Genomic DNA, 19,967 nt, shown 5'->3' with positions numbered 1-19,967 from the left:
TCCAAGGAAGGATTCTGGGAAAGATGTGCATTGATTTGGGAGACAATGACATGCCCAATGACTTTAAAGAGGAAAAGAAGTGTGGACATGGTAGTTTGTAAGGATCGAGAGATCAAGGCTTGCTTTTATGAGAAGGGATGATGACTGCAAATTTGAAGGTATGGGGGGAGCAAAAACTGAGGAGAGCGAACTATTAAGAGTACTAGCTAATGTGGGAGCCCGGAAGAGAAGTTGGATAGCTAGTAGTGAATAGGGTTGAGGGAGCAAGAGGTGTATCTCATGGACAAGATGAGCTCAGAGGGTGCGAGGGGAGATAGAGAAATTGGAAGAAGATAAAATGCATGTTCAAGGGTTAAGGGAAAGGAGAGCCTTAGAGAAAGTTTGACTGAGTGGTCTCGGGGAAGGGACAGAAGCAGCACAGACAGCTGATCTGATGGTTTCCGTCTTAGTGACAAAGAAGTCCATGAGCTCCTCACATGTTGAAAGAGACGGGGAAGAGGGGTTTAAGGAGATGGTTTGTGTTAGAGAAAAAAATGCCAGGAGTTAACTTCGCATTCTGGGATGATCTGGGAATAACGAGCAGTTTGGGTAGAAAGGAGTTTGTGTGGTCCAGCCAGATCACCAAAATGTGTGTCTCAGGATTAAATAGTAACGTGGCAATATTTAATTTCATATCATACCACTGAATACAAACCTAAGTATTGTTGGTGATATTACTGGACGGGCATGTGATTTTTTTTTTGTGTATTGTTTTAATTATGATGTATGCCTCTGATTTTAAAAATAGTGGACAGAAGAGTGTTATAATTCTGTTATGATGGGCTTGTCACGGGATTTGTTAGCTTCGAAGTAAGACTATCATATAGCTAGAGCTGCTCTCAGATGCTTCTCAGACATCCTCTCTCTGAGTGACATCACTGTGACATAGCTTCTTTTGCACATGATAAGTAAGCTTCTATTAGGGTCAACCCTTTACAGTAGTGAATTCATTTGTCTCCTAATACTAACAGTTATTTCTGAGCTATGGTTCTTATTTCTGTTGTGCAAAGATTAACAGCAACAGTCACAGCAAACTGTATAGAGCACATGATTTTTCCCAACATCTGAAATGTGGAATTGAATTTTAGGTAATGTCTAAATTGGATAACAGCAATTTCTATAGTGCCTTTAATGTGAAAGCATTTCAAGGTATTATAAAGCTACAGAGCAAATATTAGGCCTTATGATGTAGCAGATGTGTGCCAGGCGGACCAAATCCACGAGGGAAACTTGGTTGCGTTATTGTCACAGTTTTGCAATTTGTATTTATTTCAAAATGCGTGCACTGAATTCAGAAGTAATAAGTCCACCAAGACTTTGAGATTTTTTAAAAATCAAATTAAAATATTTATTAACAAAATAAAAATGTCAAGCACACACAGAAGACTACAAATCACTACTATAATAACTCCTAAAATTCTAATTAACCTGACTCCCAGTTTCACCCCTTTTAAGGCAAAGGTCTGAAATAGATTTTAGATTTTAAACAGATTCAGCAAATTAACACAATACCCTGGACTGTGAAATTCCAAATGGCTTTCTCCAGCTTCATTTTCGGTAGACAGCTGGCTTATGCACAAATGCTTCATTAAAGCCATTTCATATACTTCTGTTAGATCTCACAGGGCCTTCTCCTGACACACAGCCTCATTCTCCTTTATATATTTTCCCTCTTTTTTAGTATGTAAATTCTATTGTTTCATATGTCTTTGAAACTGTGTCTTCCTCACAATATAAAAACTTTCGTATTGCTATTTATTAGTAAGCTTTGGGAAAAATAAACACATTCCTTAGCCTTGCTTATCTGGCTAATTGTAGATAGATTAAAATCCCACTGAAATCCAAATCTCCTTTCATTTATTTAAAAATGCAAATTCCCTTTACAAGTTACATGCTAAGGCAGCATCCATGTTTACTCATTAGCATACCAAGCACCTAGCTTTTTTTGATGAGTTAAAGCTTGCAGACTACTTGATTCCAAATGTAATTAAATCTCACACAGACACACCCAACTGCTTACCCCATAAACCTACTTCACAATAAACCAGAAAAATATTATGAAAATTACTATATTTTCATGATATAGGTCAGGTGACCAAATGTTTGCTCAGAGTTAAGTTTTAAGGATTGTCTTAAAGAGAAAAAGTGAAGAGGAGGGGTGCAGGGAGGAAATTCGAGAACTGTAGATCAGAATTAGAGGAGCGCAGATATCTCTCAGGTTGTGGGGCTGGAGGAGATTACAGAAATGGAGGTGGTGGTGGTGGTGAGGCCATGAGGGGAGTGAAAACAAGGATGAGAATTTCAAAATCAAGGCATTTCTAGACTGGGAGCCAATGTAGGTCAGTGAGCACTGATTGAGAGGTAATTGGGACTTATTGCAAGTTGAGACACAGGCAGCAGAGTTTTAGATGATCTCAAGTTTATGGAGGGTAGAATGTGGAAGACCAGCCAGGAGTGTGTTGGAATCGTCATATCGAGCACTAAAGAAATCATGAATGGGGGTTTCAGTAGCAGATGAGTTGACATGGGTGAAGTTGTGCAATGATACGAAGTTGGAAATAAGCGGTCTTAGTGATGGCGTGAACGTGTGGTTGGAAGCTCAGCTTGGGATCAAATGTGCTACCAAGTTTGCAAGCAGTCTGGCCAAATCTTGGACTGTTGCCAGGGATAGAGACGAAGTTGGGTGATTAAGGAACAGAGTTTGGAGCGGGGACCAAAAACAATGGTTTCAGTCTTCCCAGCATTTAATTGGAGGAAATTTCTGCTCATCTGGTACTGGATATTGGAAAAGCTGTCTGATAATTTAGCAACAGTAGAAGAATCAAGAGAGGTGGCGGATTGAGAATTCAGACAATTGGAAAAAGTTTGTGTTAAAATTTGTTGAGTGATTTAAAGGAAAAACACTGACAAGTGAAAAAGAGAAGTGTCTTATGGAAATGTATATAATTCTGAAATCAGTCCTATTTCTTTCTCAATCTTATCAATTTGTATTTAGGAATACTTTTCAGGCTCCTGACATTTCCCTCACTTGCTGCTCTTTCCCTGGTGGATGTGCCACATTATTCAGAATTTCTAAATGTTTAGAGTTAATGAAAATTGCTAAGGACTTTTCAGAAAACTGCATCTAGTTTCAAATTGCTGCACTGTCATGTCATCTGATTGAACTTCTCTCGGTGGTAAGGAATCCAGCAAAAATAATTTAAAATCCATTTGTCGAAAGTTAACCTTGGCACATAGCAGGCAATAGATTGTCAGCCATTAAACTTCTAGACCTCATGTAGTTTACAGCCAATCAAACACCAATTTTACATTGGGTCCTCTTTCCCAATAGATTCTGGAGTGCAGAAAATAGTTAACTTTTCTGAAAGCCCTCTATTGTTTATAGAAAAGTTACAGTAAGCTTTGTTTATCTGTCTGAATTTATTGCTAGTGCCTAGAAATGGTCAGGGGTGACAAAAAAGCTGCTTTTGAGGCCCTACATGGGAACCAATGCACAAGATATTAGGTTTTTATCATGTACGTTATAAGGAAAAAATCTCAAATATTCCAAATTGTGATGGATTTCTAAAGAATACAGTCTGAATATACTGCTAGTGCCTGGAAATGGTCAGGGGACAAAAAAGCTGTTGTTCAGGCCCTATAGTGGGAACCGATGCAGAAGATATTAGGTTTTTATCATTTACGTTATTAGAAAAAAATCTCAGAACTGTTCCAAATTGTGATGGATTTCCAAAGAATATGGCCTTGCTGATTGGATGGCGTTTTTTGTCTTCTTAACTGAAGGCAAAAGATATTCAATACTGGTGGTAAATACAGAAAAATGTATGCAGGAGTGAGTGAAAACCAACAAAGTGATCATAGTTATGCCTTAAACCAGAAAACTCAAATTCCTTGTCACTGCCACCTGAACCAAACTCTTCAAGATGCCTTTTCATTTTATAATGTGCCTATATGCTGCAATTGTTTCTCAGTTTTAGATCACGGTGGCTATGTGTGGTTTTCTTTTATAAGAGCAAAATACTGGCGGTGCTGGAAATCTGAAACACAAACAGAAAATGCTGGAAAAACTCAGCAGGTCGACCACATCTGTGGAGAGAAAAAAGAGTTAACATTTCAAGTCCGTATGACTCATCACTCTGAAGAAGTCATACGGACTCGAAACGTTAACTCTTTTTTCTCTCCACAGATGCTGTTAGACCTGCTGAGTTTTTCCAGCATTTTCTGTTTTTGTTTGGGGTTTTCTTTTGTTCACCACTTGCAACTGCCATTGTGGATTCTGCTGGCACCAGCACTGACATTAATAGCTGATCAAAACCTGCACATTTATTGAAAAGAATTGCAGTTGATGAAGAGGAAATAATCAGACCAGCATTTATATTATAACTAAGAAGTTTGCTTGAGAAGATAGTACTACCTAGTCCCTCTTTTGGTGAAAGTCAATATATTTGTATAATTCCAGTCAGTCTCACAACCATTCTGGAATTATTTCTATAGAATGGGTTTCTTTTTATGGTTTTCTAATTTGGCACTGAAGCTGAGAGGATTAAGTTAGTGAACTGATGTCGCATGAGGATACAATTTATAAATAGTAAAAGTGCTGTTCTTTGAAAAGAGATGCTGTATATACATGAATATTAGTCAACCTTATGTAAAAGTAGACCCCTGACATTTGGCCAAAATTTTGACCCTTAATTTTTCATGTATCTTGTGCATAAGTCGCCCCTAGTTTTAGAGGCATATTAGAAGGTGTATTTTCATGTTTTTTTGATATAAACATAAGTTATTACCAGTATTTATAATTTCCTGGTGTTTATAGTCATCCCACCAATATTATTAGATTACCTACACGGTAATTGCAATATCCCCTGGTATCACACTCAGTGTTACATTTTATAAAGCTTTTTGAGATTAGAAATGCCAACGGTTATGAATCTGTTCAGAGGCAGGACGCCAGTAAAAGAATAGCTGCTACCAATATTCTTGCCCGGTTAGAAACTGCGTTTCTGCCAAGCCTGCCTTCTAAATCAGCCAACGCCGTGGTAAATACTGATACTTTTAATTTTCATGATATTATGGCCGTATCTACTAATTCTTGAGGATTATGTACATTTCCTCTTCTCGTATTTTTTCTCTCTCGGCTTATAATGAAGAGATGCACTTGGCATCTTGTCTTTTATTTCAATAGTGTACACAAATTGTCTGTCCCTATGGAGGTTATTTTATAAATAAAAATTCAATAATAAAAATTCCTTTTTTTTTTCACATCCTCTGCTACCACAATTCACCCTACATCATATTAAACAGTTTGGAAGGAGAAATAAAAATGTTGCTTTTTGGCTATTTTTGGGGCAGTGTTGGCAGAATAATGCACCTCCATAAGCAGTTAGGTAGTGAGACAATGGGAGAGAATGGCACTATAATTAGTGTACATTAAAGTGAGAGATAAATTATATGGAAGCTGGTCACAAGTCCAGCATAGAAGTAGCTAGGCATCATCTAGTTTGAAATTTATGACACATTGTGTCTGTGCCAGCTGAGAGACATCTAGCTAAATCCTATCTTCCAGCTCTTAATGTGCACCTTGCAGTGCATATCCAAATACTTTTTTTTAAATATGAAGAGGGTTTTTGCCCCTACTGCTCTTTAAGGCAGTGAATTCCAGACCCCACCATCTTCTGAGAGAAATTTCCCCCTCAGCTTACCTCTAATCCTTCCTCCAGTTACATTAAATCTGTGCACCAATTATTGACCTCTCTGCTAAGGAAAATATGTCCTTTCTATCCACTCTATTTAGACCCATCATAATTTTATACACCTCAATTAACTCTTCCATCAGGCTTCTCTGTTCCAAAGAAATCAACACCAGCCTATTTATTCTTTCCTCTTAGCTAAAATTCTCCTGTCCTGGCAACATTCTCATGTCTTTAGTGTGATCGCATCCCTCCTGCACCGACTAAAACCATATGCAATACTCCCGCTGTAGCCTAATTAGTGTTTTATATAGTTTTAGCATAAACTCCATGCTCTTTTATTCTATGCTTTGCCTAATAAAGGACAGTATTCTATTTGTCATCTTAAACACATTATCGATCTATCCTGCGACCTGTCAGCATGTACTCCAAGATCCCTCTTCCTCTACATTTCTCAATATTCTACCATTTATTGTGCATTCTCTTGCCTTTTTTGCCATCCTCAAATGCATTGCCTCGCACTTTTCTGGGTTCAATTCTACTTGCCACTATTCTGCTCTACTGACCAGTATATTGATATCTTCCAGCAGTTTACAGTTATCTTCTTCACTATATAAACAATATATGTGTCATCTGTAAACATATTAATCATTACCCTTACACTTAAGTCTAACCATTGAGGTGCACCACGAAAAGCAAGGGGCCCAGTACGGAGCCGTCGGAACCCCACTGGCGGTAGCCTTCCAGGCACAAAAACACTTTTCCATTAATCTTGGCTTGCTGCTACTGAGCTGATTTTGGATCTAAGGGGCTTTTTCTTGGACCCCAAGAACTTTTACTTTTCTGACCAGTCTGTCAGGTGGGACCTTTGCTAAAATCCATTAAATGTGCTACCCTCATCAACTGTCCTTGTTAACTCCTCCAAACGTTCAAGCAAGTTAGTTAGTTAGTCACAACATTTCCTTAACAAAACCATGTGACTGCCCTTGACTAGTCCATGTCTTCTAAATGGCAATAAGGGAGAATCAGTGGATGTGGTGTATTTGGATTTTCAGAAAGCTTTTGATAAAGTCCCACATAAGAGGTTAGTGTGTAAAATTAAAGCACATGGGATTGGGGGTAATATTGGCATGGATTGAGAATTGGTTAGCAAACAGGAAACAGTAGGAAATAAATGGGTCTTTTTCGGAGTATCACGGATCAGTGTTTGACCCCAGCTGATCACAATATATATCAGAGATTTGGATGAGGGAACCAAATGTAATATTTCCAAGTTTGCTGATAACACAGAACTTGGTGGGAATGTGAGTGTTGAGAAGGGTGTTAAGAGGCTTCAAGGTGATTTAGACAGGTTGAGTGAGTAGGCAAATACATGACAGATGCAGTATAACATGGATAAGTGTGAAGTTATCCACTTTGGTAGGAATAGCAGAATGGCAGAGTATTATTTAAATGGTGATAGATTGGGAAATGTTGATGTACAAAGGGTCTTGGGTGTCCTTGTACACCAATCACTGAAAGCAAGCATGCAGGTGCAGCAAGCAGTTAATAAGGCAAATGGTATGTTGGCCTTCATTGTGAGAGGACTTGAGTACAGGAGCAAGGTTGTTTTACTGCATCTGTACAGGGCCTTGTTGAGACCACACCTGGGCAAGAATTTTCCCAACGGCGAGCAGGGGCAGGGCCTGCTCACCGACGCGTAAAATGACGCGGAATGACATCAGGCAGCACTCCCGACGTCATCCAGCATCATTTGCATTTTCAGGTCGTCGGGGTTGTAGCCGAGTCAGCTGTGCACCCGCAGTCCTGTCAACAGCCTATTGAGGCCATTCAAAAAGCAATTAGTAGACCTGCCCATCCAATCTTAAGGTTGGCAGGCTGGTCGGGAGCACTGCAGCCACCTGAAAAAGCATGAAACCTCATCCACGGGTGGGATGAGGTTTCATGACTTAATTTAAAAATTAAGATTAACTTTTACTTAAAGTTATGTCCATGTCCCAACTCATGTGACATTGTCACATGAGGGGACATGGATGGTTAATGAAATTTTTAAAAGAAAACCTTTTTCCCTTTGGGAACCGATCCCCCTGAGGCCATCTTCCCCAATTCCAATTGACTTCAATTTTTCTAGAGTTTCTTGATGTCACACTCAGTCAAATGCTACCTTGATGTCAAGGGCAGTCACTCACTGCACCACTTGAATTCATGTTTGGATCAAGGCTATAATGAAGTCAGGAGCTGAATGGCCCTGGCAGAACCCAAACTGAGCATCTGTGACAGGCTATTGCTGAGTAAGCGCCACTCAGGATATCAGGATAAATATTGGCAGGAACACTGAGAAACTCCCCTATTCTTTGTCAGTAAGTAATGTAGGATCATTTTCATCCACCTGAGACGGGAGACAGGGCCCCCCAGCATAACCCAAGGCACCACCTCAGCCAGTACGGCACTCCCTCAGCATTGCAGTGAAGTATTAGCCTAGATTACATGCTCAAGTCTCTGGAGTGGGGCTTGAACCGACAACTTTCTGACTGAGAAAGTGGTACCACTGAGCTAGAGCCAACAAGTAGCAATGTACGTAATCATAATTAGCAACACCTCCCATTTTGATGCTGAGCAAATGAATGTGCAGTATATGCATTTATAATTGATAATGCTAGTCGTTATAGAATTTTAAACATGAAATAGAATAAATTTGAATAAGACCAATATGTTTTTCAAAGTGATTGGCAAAAAGTTGAACTCAGAGCTATGGATTTTAGTGAGAGGTTTTTTGATGTTAACCCTGTAATTCCCTTATCTCTTTAAAGGTATTCTTCCTCCTCACTATGAATCACACTCTATTGTGGTGACATTTAGAGAAGAGCAGTATCAGGATTTGTTGCACGCATTGCAAGTTATTCGGTTTGTTCAAGATTCCACCCCACAGGTTTGGGTTTATCTCCGAATGCATCAGTTGGAATCTGGAACACTGCCACGTCGTCCATCTCAGTCACTGGTCAGTCATGTTCAGCATTTTCTGTTTTTATTGGTTCCTTGGCATTTGATTTACTAAACACACAATATTGCTGAAAAAAGAAACATGTCTACGCTTTTCGCCTTGCATTCATCGGGACACCTCGCAAGAATAAGAGGGAAACAACCTGTATGAGAAGAGAGTGCTGATTGGCTGGCAAGTGGCGTTGGCGTAGAGAATGCATCAGTGATGGTGACTGACAGTTAACTGCCAAGCATTGTTTGAAATTTAAACCAGCAGCTTGACCCTGATTAGTTGAATTCACCTATGAAATGGAACAGTCAAATGAATTCCCTTTCCTTGGCGTACTAGTTGAGAAATCTGCCGGGGTTCTCTACCACGGTCTAATCAAGTCTACCTTCACTGGTCAATATATGCATTGAGATCCTTACAGTTCCACATGCTAAAAGATTGGCCTCATCAGCAACATTGTAAATAGGCACTGAGCTATTTGCTCACTGTGCAAGCTTGATGCTGAAATAGGGCGCGTCAAAGGCATCCTGCAGGATAATGGCTACCCTGAGCAGATCATTTCGCACCATATATCATGAATGGGCCTAAAGCCGCCATTTTCGGCCCTGAAAAGTGCCCAGTCTATTTCAGATTACCCTGGAAGGGCAAGATATCTCAAAAATTTGAGCAACAGGTTAAGCTAGCTGTTTCATGCTGCTACTATGCAGTAGCACCACGAGTGATATTCGCCACAAACAGGATGCTGCCGTCAAGCCAAAATGACATTCTGCCTATCACACAGATAAGTGATGTGGTATATGAATTTCAGTGTCAGTGTGATGCTAGGCATGAAGGCTGTATGTCCCAAAGGCTGGCAGATTGTATCAAATAGCATGTCCCAGTTGCTGTTCACAACGGGAAGTGCTCAGACCATGCTCAACCAGCCCATGCTTGCAAAATTCAAAACACAGTGCCCAACATTAGATGTGATTTCATGATTGAACAACATTTGCTCAGTAATCCTCCATGTGCTCAGAATTATGCTGACAAACAATTGAAGATTGTCAGTTGGGCCCGCAATGTGGTGCATTTGTGTGTACTGGATTAATACATAGGGCCCTGTTCTTTGCAGACAAAAAGAACATGTAGACACACAGCATCTGTTTAAGCAAAATAAGTGACAGCCATTTGCTGATTCATTAGTCAGGGCAATGCCTTGACTAATCAGGGTCAAGCTGCCTGATTTAAATTTAAACTTCAAACAACGCTTGGCAGTTAACTGTCAGTCACCATCACTGATGCATTCTCCATGGCAACGCCACTTGCCAACCAACCAGCACTCTCTCTGCATGCAGTATAAATTGTCGTTTTCCCCTTATATTGGTATTCTTGCAAAGTGTCCTGATGAGTGCAAGATGAAAAGCTTAGATATGTCTCTTTTTTCAGCAATACTCAAGTTCTGTACTACCAGATAACTATTTGTAAACATAATACTTCTGGTTGTGTTCACCTTGTTTCACAATGTAGCATAGTTAGCTTTGATTTGTTATTGAAGGGTATTCAAGTATGTTAATGATAATGGACTAGGAGCCCCAGAATTTAAGAGTTCGAATATCACCTTTTGCAAGTTGCAAAATTGAGTTCAGTAAATCAGCTGATTTTTAGGCTAGCATTAGAAAAATGATACAAAAGCTGTAAAATTTCTGTAAAATCTCCAACTCAATGTCCTTTTAGTAGAAGAAACCTGCCATTGCTACCTGGTCTAGCTGATGTGATTATATTTCTTAGTGCTCTGTGAAGGGGCTCAACAAGCTTTGTAAGAAGTTGTTACAAAGTAGAGTCCATTACCCTCTCAGGCTAACTAGGGCAGGGTGTTATAAATGTACTCTTGACAGCTTCACCAACATCTTGATGGCAAATACACAAAAAAACATGCTAATATTGTGATATCCTGATTCTCCAGCTGTCATCCTGGATTTTTAAAAACCTTACTAGTAAACTTCTTCATCTCAGGAATCAGAGGATGCGGTGTTTATTGCAATAGCGGAAGCAATGGAAGAGATGGTAGAAAATGATGTTGATGCCTACTGGCTAGCCAAATGCTTTGTGAACCAATTCAATAATAAATATGGTGATTCAGTGCCTCACTTGGTAAGTGACATGCTAAACAATATAACCGTTGATGTATCTGACAGGGAATGACAATGCAATAAAAAGGGCAGCATTGATAGTGGTAATTGGTTAAGACTATATCTTATGAGCATTCTCATAGACTTTTTTTCTCCTCCAGTCTCCCTACTATAAGCAGGAGGAGAATTTGTCATGATACTGTCTGCTGGTAAACAATACTGCATTAAATAACTGAACTTAAGAGTTTAATGTTTAGAAGAATGAGAGATAACCTTATTGAAACATATAAGACCCTGAGGGAACTTGACAGAGTGGATGCAGAGAGGATGTTCCCCACATGGGTGAGACTAGAACGGGGAGACACAGTTTAAAAATAACGGGTTTTCCATTTAAGACAGAGGTGAGAAATTTTCTGAGGGCTGTTAGCCTATGTTTCCAGTCCAACAAGAGGACATGCACTTTTGGACCTGATTCTGGCGAATGAGTTGGCCCAAGTGGCTCAACTATCAGTGGGAGAGCCTCTAGGGGGCAGTGATCATTGTATCATAAGATTTAAGTTGGTCATGGAAAAGGACAGGACACAATCCAGAGCAGGGATAATTAATTGGGGGAAAGTCAGCTTCGATGAGATGGGATGAGAATGCATCTGAGTCATGTGAGTTGGAATCAAATGTTGGCAGAAAAGACAGTGGTTGAATAATGGGCCACCTTCAAAGAAAAGGTATTGCAGGCAATGTCAAGGTATATTCCCTTGTAGAGGAAAGGTGGGACAAATAAATCCAGAACACCCTGGATGACGAGAGAGAGAGATGAAGATGAAAAGGAAGAAATGTGCGTACAACAGATGTCAGGTAGAAAATACAATGGAGAATCGCTGAATATAGATGGACCAGAGGGGCTGTGAAGAAACTAATAAGAGCAAGTAGAGAGCATGAAAAGAGGCTGGCAGGTAGCATAAAAAGGAATTGCAAGGTCTTCCATAAGCAAATAAATTTTAAAAGAGTGGTAAAAGAAAGATTAGGGATAAAAAAGGGGACTTCCATGTGGAGGCTGGAAGAATAGTGGAGGTATTGAAGGAGTACCTTGCATCTGTTAACAAAGGAAGAAGATGCTACCCAGGCCGAGGTGAGAGAGGAGACAACTGGTACACCAGAAGAATTTACATTTGAGAAGGAGGAGGTGTTAGAAAAGGCCAGGACCGGATGAGATGCATCCAAGGGAAGTGAGTGGAAATTGCTGAGGCACTAGCGATAGTCTTCCTTCGACAACTGGAAGGTGCCAAAGGACTGGCAAATTGCAAATGTTACACCCTTGTTCAAAAAGGGGTGCAAGGATAAAGCTGGCAACTACAAACCAGTCAGTTTGACCTCAGTGGCAGGGAAACTTCTGGAAACTATAGTTCGGGATAAAATCAATAGTCACTTAGACAAGTGCAAGATAATTAAGGAAAGCCAGCACAGATTCATTAAGGGAAAATCATGTTTAACTAACCTGCTGGAGTTTTATGAGGAGGTAATAGAGAAGGTTGATAAGGGAAACGCTATTGATGTGGTGTTTTTGGATTTTTGAAGGCATTTGATACAGTGCCAGACAATAAACTTAGCAAAATTCTCGGTCATGGAATAGAGAAAGTAGACACTTGGATGTGAAATTGGCTGAGTGACAGGAAACAGTAGAGATAAATGGTTGTTTTTCAGATTGGGGGAAGGTTTGTAGTGGAGCTCCCCAGGGGTCAGTGTTGGGGCCCTTGCTCTTCCTGATGTATATTAATGACCTCGACTATGGTGTTCAGGGCATGATTTCAAAATTTGCAGATGATACAAAGATTGGTAATGTTGTCAACTGTGATGAAGGTAGTCTTGAACTTCAAAAGGCTATAAACATGTTGATGGATTGGGCAGACAAGTGGCAGATGAAGTTCAATGCAGAGAAGTGTGAGGTGATTCATTTTCAGATGAAGATATGTATATATATATATATATATATATATATATATATATAGATATTTCATTGAATGAAGATGGCAGGGCATATTGATAGAATAATTAATAAAGCATATAGTATCTTAAGCTTTTTTAATAGGGGCATTGAGTGCAAGAGTAAGAAGGTCATGTTGAACTTGTATTAGACCCTAGTTAGGCCTCATCAGGATAACTGCGTCCAGTTCTGGGCACCATACTTGAAGAAGGACATGAAGGCATTGGAGAGAGTACACAGGACATTCTCAAGAATGATTCTGGGAATAAAGAACTGTAGCTATGAAGATAGATTAGAGAGGTTGGGACTGCCCTTGGAGAAAAGAGACTTAATAGAGATATTTAAGATCCAGAGGGGTATGAACAGGGTTAATAGTGAGAAACAGTTCCCTCTCAAACGTACATTAAGAACTAGAGGGCACAGATTCAAAATAATTGGCAAAAGGAGTAAATGTGATGTGAGGAATTTTTTTTTCATCCAGAGGGTGGTTGGAGTCTAGAACAAACTTCCTGAAAGGGTGGCGGAGGCAGGTTTGATCAAGGTATTTAAAAGGGAATTGGATTTCTACCTAAAAAGATATAATGTGCAAGGTTTTATGGATAAGGCAGGGGAGTGGGACTAGGTGGAATGCTCTTTCAGAGAGCCAGTGCAGACTCGATGGGCTGAATGGCCGCCTTCTGCACTGTAAAGATTCTGTGATATTGAATTCTCTTCCCCAGAGAGCAGTGGAGGCTGGGTCATTGAATATCTTTAAGGCTCAGTTAGATAGATTTGTATTTGACTATTGAGTCAAAGGTTATAGGGGGTTGACAAGAAAATAAAGTTGAAGCCACAATCAGATCAACCATGATTTGTTTTCAAATGGCAGAGCAGGCTCGATGGGCTGAATTGCCTACTGCTTCTAATTCTTCTGGTCTTGTATTAAGCTTTAGCGCCCCACTTATTTGTGACTGTATAAATGAATATAACTTACAGATCCACCACAGTTGATTTTCTTCTACTACAAGGCAGGAGACTTGCCCAGTGTATAAAAGCAAATTACTGTGGATGCTGTAATGCCAACTCTCTGACAGCTCCACCTACCACTCCCAGACCATGGCACAACTCTGACTTTTCCCTTCCCTTCCTCAACTTTTCAGGGATAGGCTACAAGTCCACTGAATCGCACAGCTACCATAACTACATTTTCTTACACCCCAGTTTCTGTAAGGACTCCATTTCATTCTCCCAAATTCTCATCTTTGTTTCACCTGTTCCGACAAGGCAATATTCTATACTAACACTTCTGATATGTCTCCATTTTCTCTAAACCAAAGATGGTCTCCCAACTCTCACCTGGTTGTTAGGGCCCTCAACTGTGTCCATTCCATTTCAAGCACTTCTGTTCTCACCTTCCCCTCTCTCCCATGCTAAGGTTCCCTTTGTCCTCACGTTCCATCCCACCAGCCTCCAAACTCAACAGCTTATCTTCCATTATTTTTGCTACACCCAGTCTAGTGCCATCACTGAACACATCCCCCCACCACCCCTTCATTCTGAAGAGATAGATTCCCTCCGCAATACCCTGGTCCACTCCTTGGTCGCACCCAACCCCCCCTTCCCCTTTCCAGAGCACCTCTCCATGCAAACACGAAGATGCAACACCTACTGTTTTACTGCCTCCCTTTTCACTGTCCAAGGCTTCAAACACTGCTTCTGGATGAAACAGCAATTTGCTTTGTTCAGTTGTGAAGACTATCCACTGCTCAAGATGCGGTCGCCTCTAAATTGGGTGAACCAAACATTGATTAGGTGACCGCTTTGCAGGACACCCCTGTTCAGCCTGCAAGTCTGATTCCAAGCTTCCATTCACCTGTCATTTTAATTCTCTACCGTGCTGCCTTTCTGTCCTCAGATGCTGCAGCTTTCCAGTAGAGCTCAACAGAAGCTCAAAGTACAGCACATCATCTTTCGACTGGGTATATTTTACAGCCTTACAGACACAACGTTGAGTTCACAATTTTAGATTGTAACCTCTGCCCTATTTTTGTTCCCTTTTTTACTATTTCACTTCCTGTCTTTTTTCTCTTCCTTCCTTTTGTTTTCAAATGGCAACTGTTCATTCTGCCATCCATACCTCCTTGAGATGCATCCCTCCTTTCTTTCCTCATCCTGTTATCTGCAGCCACGCAATGGTATCCATGATTTTAGCACTAGGGAGGCAACATACTGTCCTGGATTCATGTCTGCGGCCACAGAAATACCTGTCTGTCCCCCTAGCCATCAAATCCCTTATCACTAATGGTTTTCCAGTATTCCTCTTGCTTTCCTGTACAACTGAGCTAGCTAAGGACTTTGCTCTGGCTGCTCACCCCAGAGGAACCATCACTTTCATCGATATTCAGAACAAAATGCTGGTTGGAGAGTGAAGTGCACTTTTTGAGGACTTCCTGCACTACGCGTCTGGTTTTCTGCCTGGTGATCAACCATTCCCTTTCTCCCTGCACACCCTTAAGCTGAAGGATGACCACATTTATAAACAGGCTGTCCACAAAATTTTCGGCTTTGCAGATGTACCAAGGTGACTCCAGCTGCCATTCCAGCCCCGAAACCCGGAGCTCAAGCTGCTGTAGCTGACAAGACTTCCTACATATGTGGTTATCCAGGGAAGTGTTCTGGAGTATCTACATGTAACAAGCTACATACTCCATGGATCAGAGCTATGCCTCCATAATAAAATATAAAACTAAACAATAACAATAACTAAAGACTCACTAGCTGTTTCTATTGCGTCAAGGTCATTTTATAGGGCGATTAACTGAAATGTTTTTACTTAACTAGAGTACTAATAATTTGGAACCGTCTAGTGTTACAGCCCTTCTATTTCATTTTAACTTATCCCGTAGGTTTGATAATTGAAGAAATGACTAGATTATCAAATTGACCTTAGTTGTATTCCACTTAATCGATCCATTCTTGCTTTAAAGTTACACAAACATATGAATTAGGAGCAAGAGTAAGTCATTTTTCCCTTGAGTCTGCTCCACCATTCAATAAGATCATGGATGATCTGAGTGTGGCCTCAACTCCACTTTCCTTCCTACCCCTATACCCTTTGACTCCCTCGTCAATCAAGAATCTAACTCAGCCTTAAGAACATTCAGTGACCCTGCCTCCACCACTCTCTGGGAAGCAGAGTTCAACAAATTCATGATCTTCTGAGAGAATTTCTGCTCATCTCTGTCTTAAATGGGAGACCCCTTATTTTTAGACTGTGCCCCCTAGTTCTAGTCTCTCCCACAAGGGAAAACATCCTCTCAGCATCCACCATATCAAGTCCCCTCGGGATTTTAAATGTTTCAATAAGATCTCTTCTCATTCTTCTAAACTGCAATGGATACAGGCCCTACCCATCTGACTTTTTCTCATAGTATAACCTCTCATCCTAGGAATCAGTTGAGTAAACCTCTGAACTGCTTCTAATGCAATTATATCCTTTTTAAAATAAGGAGACTAAAATTGTACACAGAACTCCAGATGTGGTCCCACTAATGCCCTGTACAACTGTAGCAAAACTTCCCTGCTTTTTATATTCCATTCCCCTTGCAATAAACACAACATTCCATTTATCTTCCTAATCACTTGCTATACCTGCATACTAACTTTCTGTGATTCATGTACCAGGACACTTAGGTCCTCCTGTACCTCAGAGTTCTGCAGTCACTTCCATTTAATTAATATGCTGCTTTTTATTCTTCCTGCCAAAATAGACAAGTTCACATTTTCTCAATATACTCCATCTGCCAGATTTTTGCCCATGCACTTAACCTATCTATATCCCTTTGCAGACTCCTTATGCCCATTCGACAACTTACTTTCCTACCTACCTTTGTGTCATCATCAAATTTAGCAACCATACATTGGGTCCCTTCATCCAAGTTATTATTAATGTAGATTGTAAATAGTTGAGGCCCCAGCACTGATCCCTGTTACATCTTGGCAAGCCAAAAATGATCCATTTATGCCTACTGTTTCCTGTTAGCTAACCAGTCCTGTATCTATGCTAATATGTTATCCCATAAGTTGATTAATTACAAATAAATTATATTAAAATAAGAATTCCCAGCTTACCAGTGTACTTGCCCACATGAAGTCACTTTGCAATATGTCTCTACCTCTCACCGCTGCTCCTCTCTTCCACTGTTTGCTGCCCTACATCTGCGATGTTACCACCTACTACTTTTCAAGGGGATTTGTTCTTTAGTGCCATTATTTTTTCCATTGCTGTTATCTTTCTTATGTTAATTTTGTTGAGTCCCTGTCCCTGATTCTGTAACAATTTCTTTGGAATGCATCACATGTTGACGTTCTCCTCTAATATAAATAGAGAAGCAAAGTAATTATTCAGCATGTCGGCCATTTCTTCAGTTCTATTGCTACAATTCAACTGCACCTGCACTGCCACCATTGTTGCCCTAGTCCTAATAAAACTATTACTCTTTCTCATATTGGCTGTTCCCCTGCTACAGACTTATCTCTATTCCCTTATGCCTAAGGGACACAGGCTTGAAAGGATATGGCAAACAACTGGTTTAACCATTTACCACCAGACTTGGCTGGCTCACATAAAAGCACTCCTGAATATTGCGCTTGTCTGCTAAAACTGCTCACTGTTCCAGGATCGTTCCAGAATATATAAATAATCCCCAGCTACTTTACTTTAAACCATTATCTTATACCACACGTCTGTCCCCTCCACCCTCACCCTCAACAATGAGTATGAGGAGATCGAGACCATTCGATCACTTATCTCTGCTGCATGCCCCCCTTCCACTAGCCCACCAGTCCAAAATTCCTCTAATGTTCCCCCCTGCCCTAGCCCTGAACTCACATCTTTTTCTAATTTCGCTCCCATTTCCACTCATGTTTTCTCCAAGCTCATCTTGCCCATGAAACCACCTCCTGCTTCCTCGACCTAATTCCCACTAAACAGCTGACCACCCAACTTTGCTTCGTGGCCCCACATTAGCCGATATTATCGACTTTTCTCTCTCTCGCTCCAGGTATTGTCCCCCTCTCCTTCAAATCTGCCTTTATCACTCCTGCTCAAAGAACTAACCCTTGATACCACCATCCTTTCAAAGTACCACACTTGTCTTCAACCTTCCTTTCCTCTCCAATGCCCTTGAATGTGTTGTCACCTCCCAAATCCATGCCCATCTTTCCTAGAACTCAGTGTTCGAATCACTGCAATCAGGGTTTCTGCCAATGATTCAGTCACAAGTGACATTCAGTGTGACTGACAAAAATAAACTATCACTCCTTGTCCTTTTCGACCTGTCTGCAGTCTTTGAACACAGTTGACCACACCATCCTCCTCCAGGGCCTTCCCACTGTCATCCATCTGGGTGGGTCTGCTATCATCTGGTCCCATTCTTATCTGTCTAATTATGGCCAGAATATCACTGGCAATGGCTTATCTTGCTGCCCCCATACCATAATTTCTAATGTTCCCAAAAGACCTCCTGTTTCTCATCATGTCTTTGGTGACATCATCCAAAGTTTTCACATGTATGCCGGCGGCACCAAACTGTACTTCACCACCATCTCACAAGATTACTACTTATCCAGTATCCAGTACTGGATGAGCAAAAATTTCCTTCAATTAAATATTTGGATAACTGAAGCTATTGCTTTAGGTTAGTTCCATACTCTGTCCCCTGGCTATCAAATCCATCCCTATTCCTGGCAATAAACTAAACCAGTCTGTTCACGACCTCTGTGTCATGTTTAACCTCAATGAGCTTCTGAGCACGCATGCACACTATTACTCAGACTGCCTATTTCCACCTCCATAACATTGCCCAACTTCACTCGCCTCAGCTCATCTGCTGAACCCATCATTCATACCTTTGTAACCTCTAGGTTTGACTGTTCCAATGCACTCGTGGCTGATCTCCCACACTCTGCCCTCTCTAAACTTGAAGACCTCCAAAACCTTTCTGCCTGTGTATTAACTTGCGCCAAATCCTGTTCACCTATCATTCCTATGCTTGCTGAATTACTTTGGCTCCCAGTCAACTAACATCTTGATTTTAAAATTTCCATCCTCGTTCTCAGATCTCTCCATGGCCTTGCCCCTTCCTATATCTGTAACGTCCTCCAGCCCAAAATCCTCTGAGATATCTGTGCTCATCTAATTCCTTTAAGGCACTGCTTATAAACCTATCTCATTGACCAAGCATTTGGTTTGACATAATGTCTCCTTACATGATTCAATGTTATATTTTACTTTATAATGCTCCTGTGAAGCATCTTGAGATGTTTTATTGCGTTAAAGTTGCTATATAAATATAAGTTGACATCACCATTAATTAGATTTCAAGAGGCCCACATTGCTTCTGACAATCCTGTTTCCTAATGTAAGTGTAACAGAGTTTTGTGTTGATTTTGATATCCTTCAAGATTCATTTTGCCCTCCCTTTTTATAGATAGTCCTATCTGCTTTGTCGTCCTTTGCTTCTTTGTATCTTTCCCATTTGCCCAAATCTGTGCTATTATTTGCATTCTTATGCCTTGTCTTTGTTTTGTGTGGTCTCTTATCTATTTAGTTGTCCACAGTTGTCTTTTTGACAAATAGATCTCTTGCCCTTCGGGTGTACAAATTGGTTCAGTATCACATTGAACACCTCCCACTGATCTTCTGTTGCTTTATCAATTCACAGATTTTTCAGTTTACAATGGGCAATGTCTATTTCATCCTATCCAAGGCACCCTTACCTAATTCTCAAATTTTATGAAGTGTTTCACCTTTCACTCTTTTAAACACAACACTACATTGAACTCAGCCATATTTTGATCACTACTAGATAAATGTTCACGAACCATTAGGCTGTTCACTAAATCTGGCTCGTTACTGAATTTAATATGGCCTTCCTCTTTGTTGATTCTAGGATATGCCACTACAGAAAGCTATCCCTCACACTGAAGAAATTCGTTAACTTTCCAATATGTGCTAGCCTGTTTATCCCAGTCTATGTAGAAGTTAAAATTCCTCATTAAAATCACTGTGCCTTTGCTACATGCTTGTCTAATCTCAGCTATGTAGCTACTACCAGGGGACTTATAGATATCTCTTACTACAATCTTAAGTTCTTTCTAAGCACTAAGTCTCCACTGCTGCT

At 40.5% G+C, this 19,967-nt stretch overlaps 1 protein-coding gene across 4 annotated transcripts in view; it reads left to right on the top strand.

Moving 5' to 3' along the window:
• Positions 1-19,967, top strand: part of tbc1d7 (TBC1 domain family, member 7) — a 65,163-nt gene that overhangs the window by 24,468 nt on the left and 20,728 nt on the right. For all 4 annotated transcript variants that reach the window (XR_005942667.1, XM_041184970.1, XM_041184971.1 and 1 more), the window contains 2 exons: positions 8,540-8,727; positions 10,711-10,848. Coding sequence is in view for 3 of the 4 variants with exons in the window: in XM_041184970.1 (XP_041040904.1) it covers positions 8,540-8,727; positions 10,711-10,848 (326 nt within the window). In the remaining variant the exon portion in view is untranslated. The remainder of the gene's footprint in view (positions 1-8,539; positions 8,728-10,710; positions 10,849-19,967) is intronic.

This window comes from Carcharodon carcharias, chromosome 3 (assembly GCF_017639515.1).
Source record: "Carcharodon carcharias isolate sCarCar2 chromosome 3, sCarCar2.pri, whole genome shotgun sequence".
Taxonomy (NCBI): domain Eukaryota; kingdom Metazoa; phylum Chordata; class Chondrichthyes; order Lamniformes; family Lamnidae; genus Carcharodon; species Carcharodon carcharias.
Note: the sequence above shows the minus strand (reverse complement) of the source record. Positions and strands in the feature narration are given on the sequence as shown.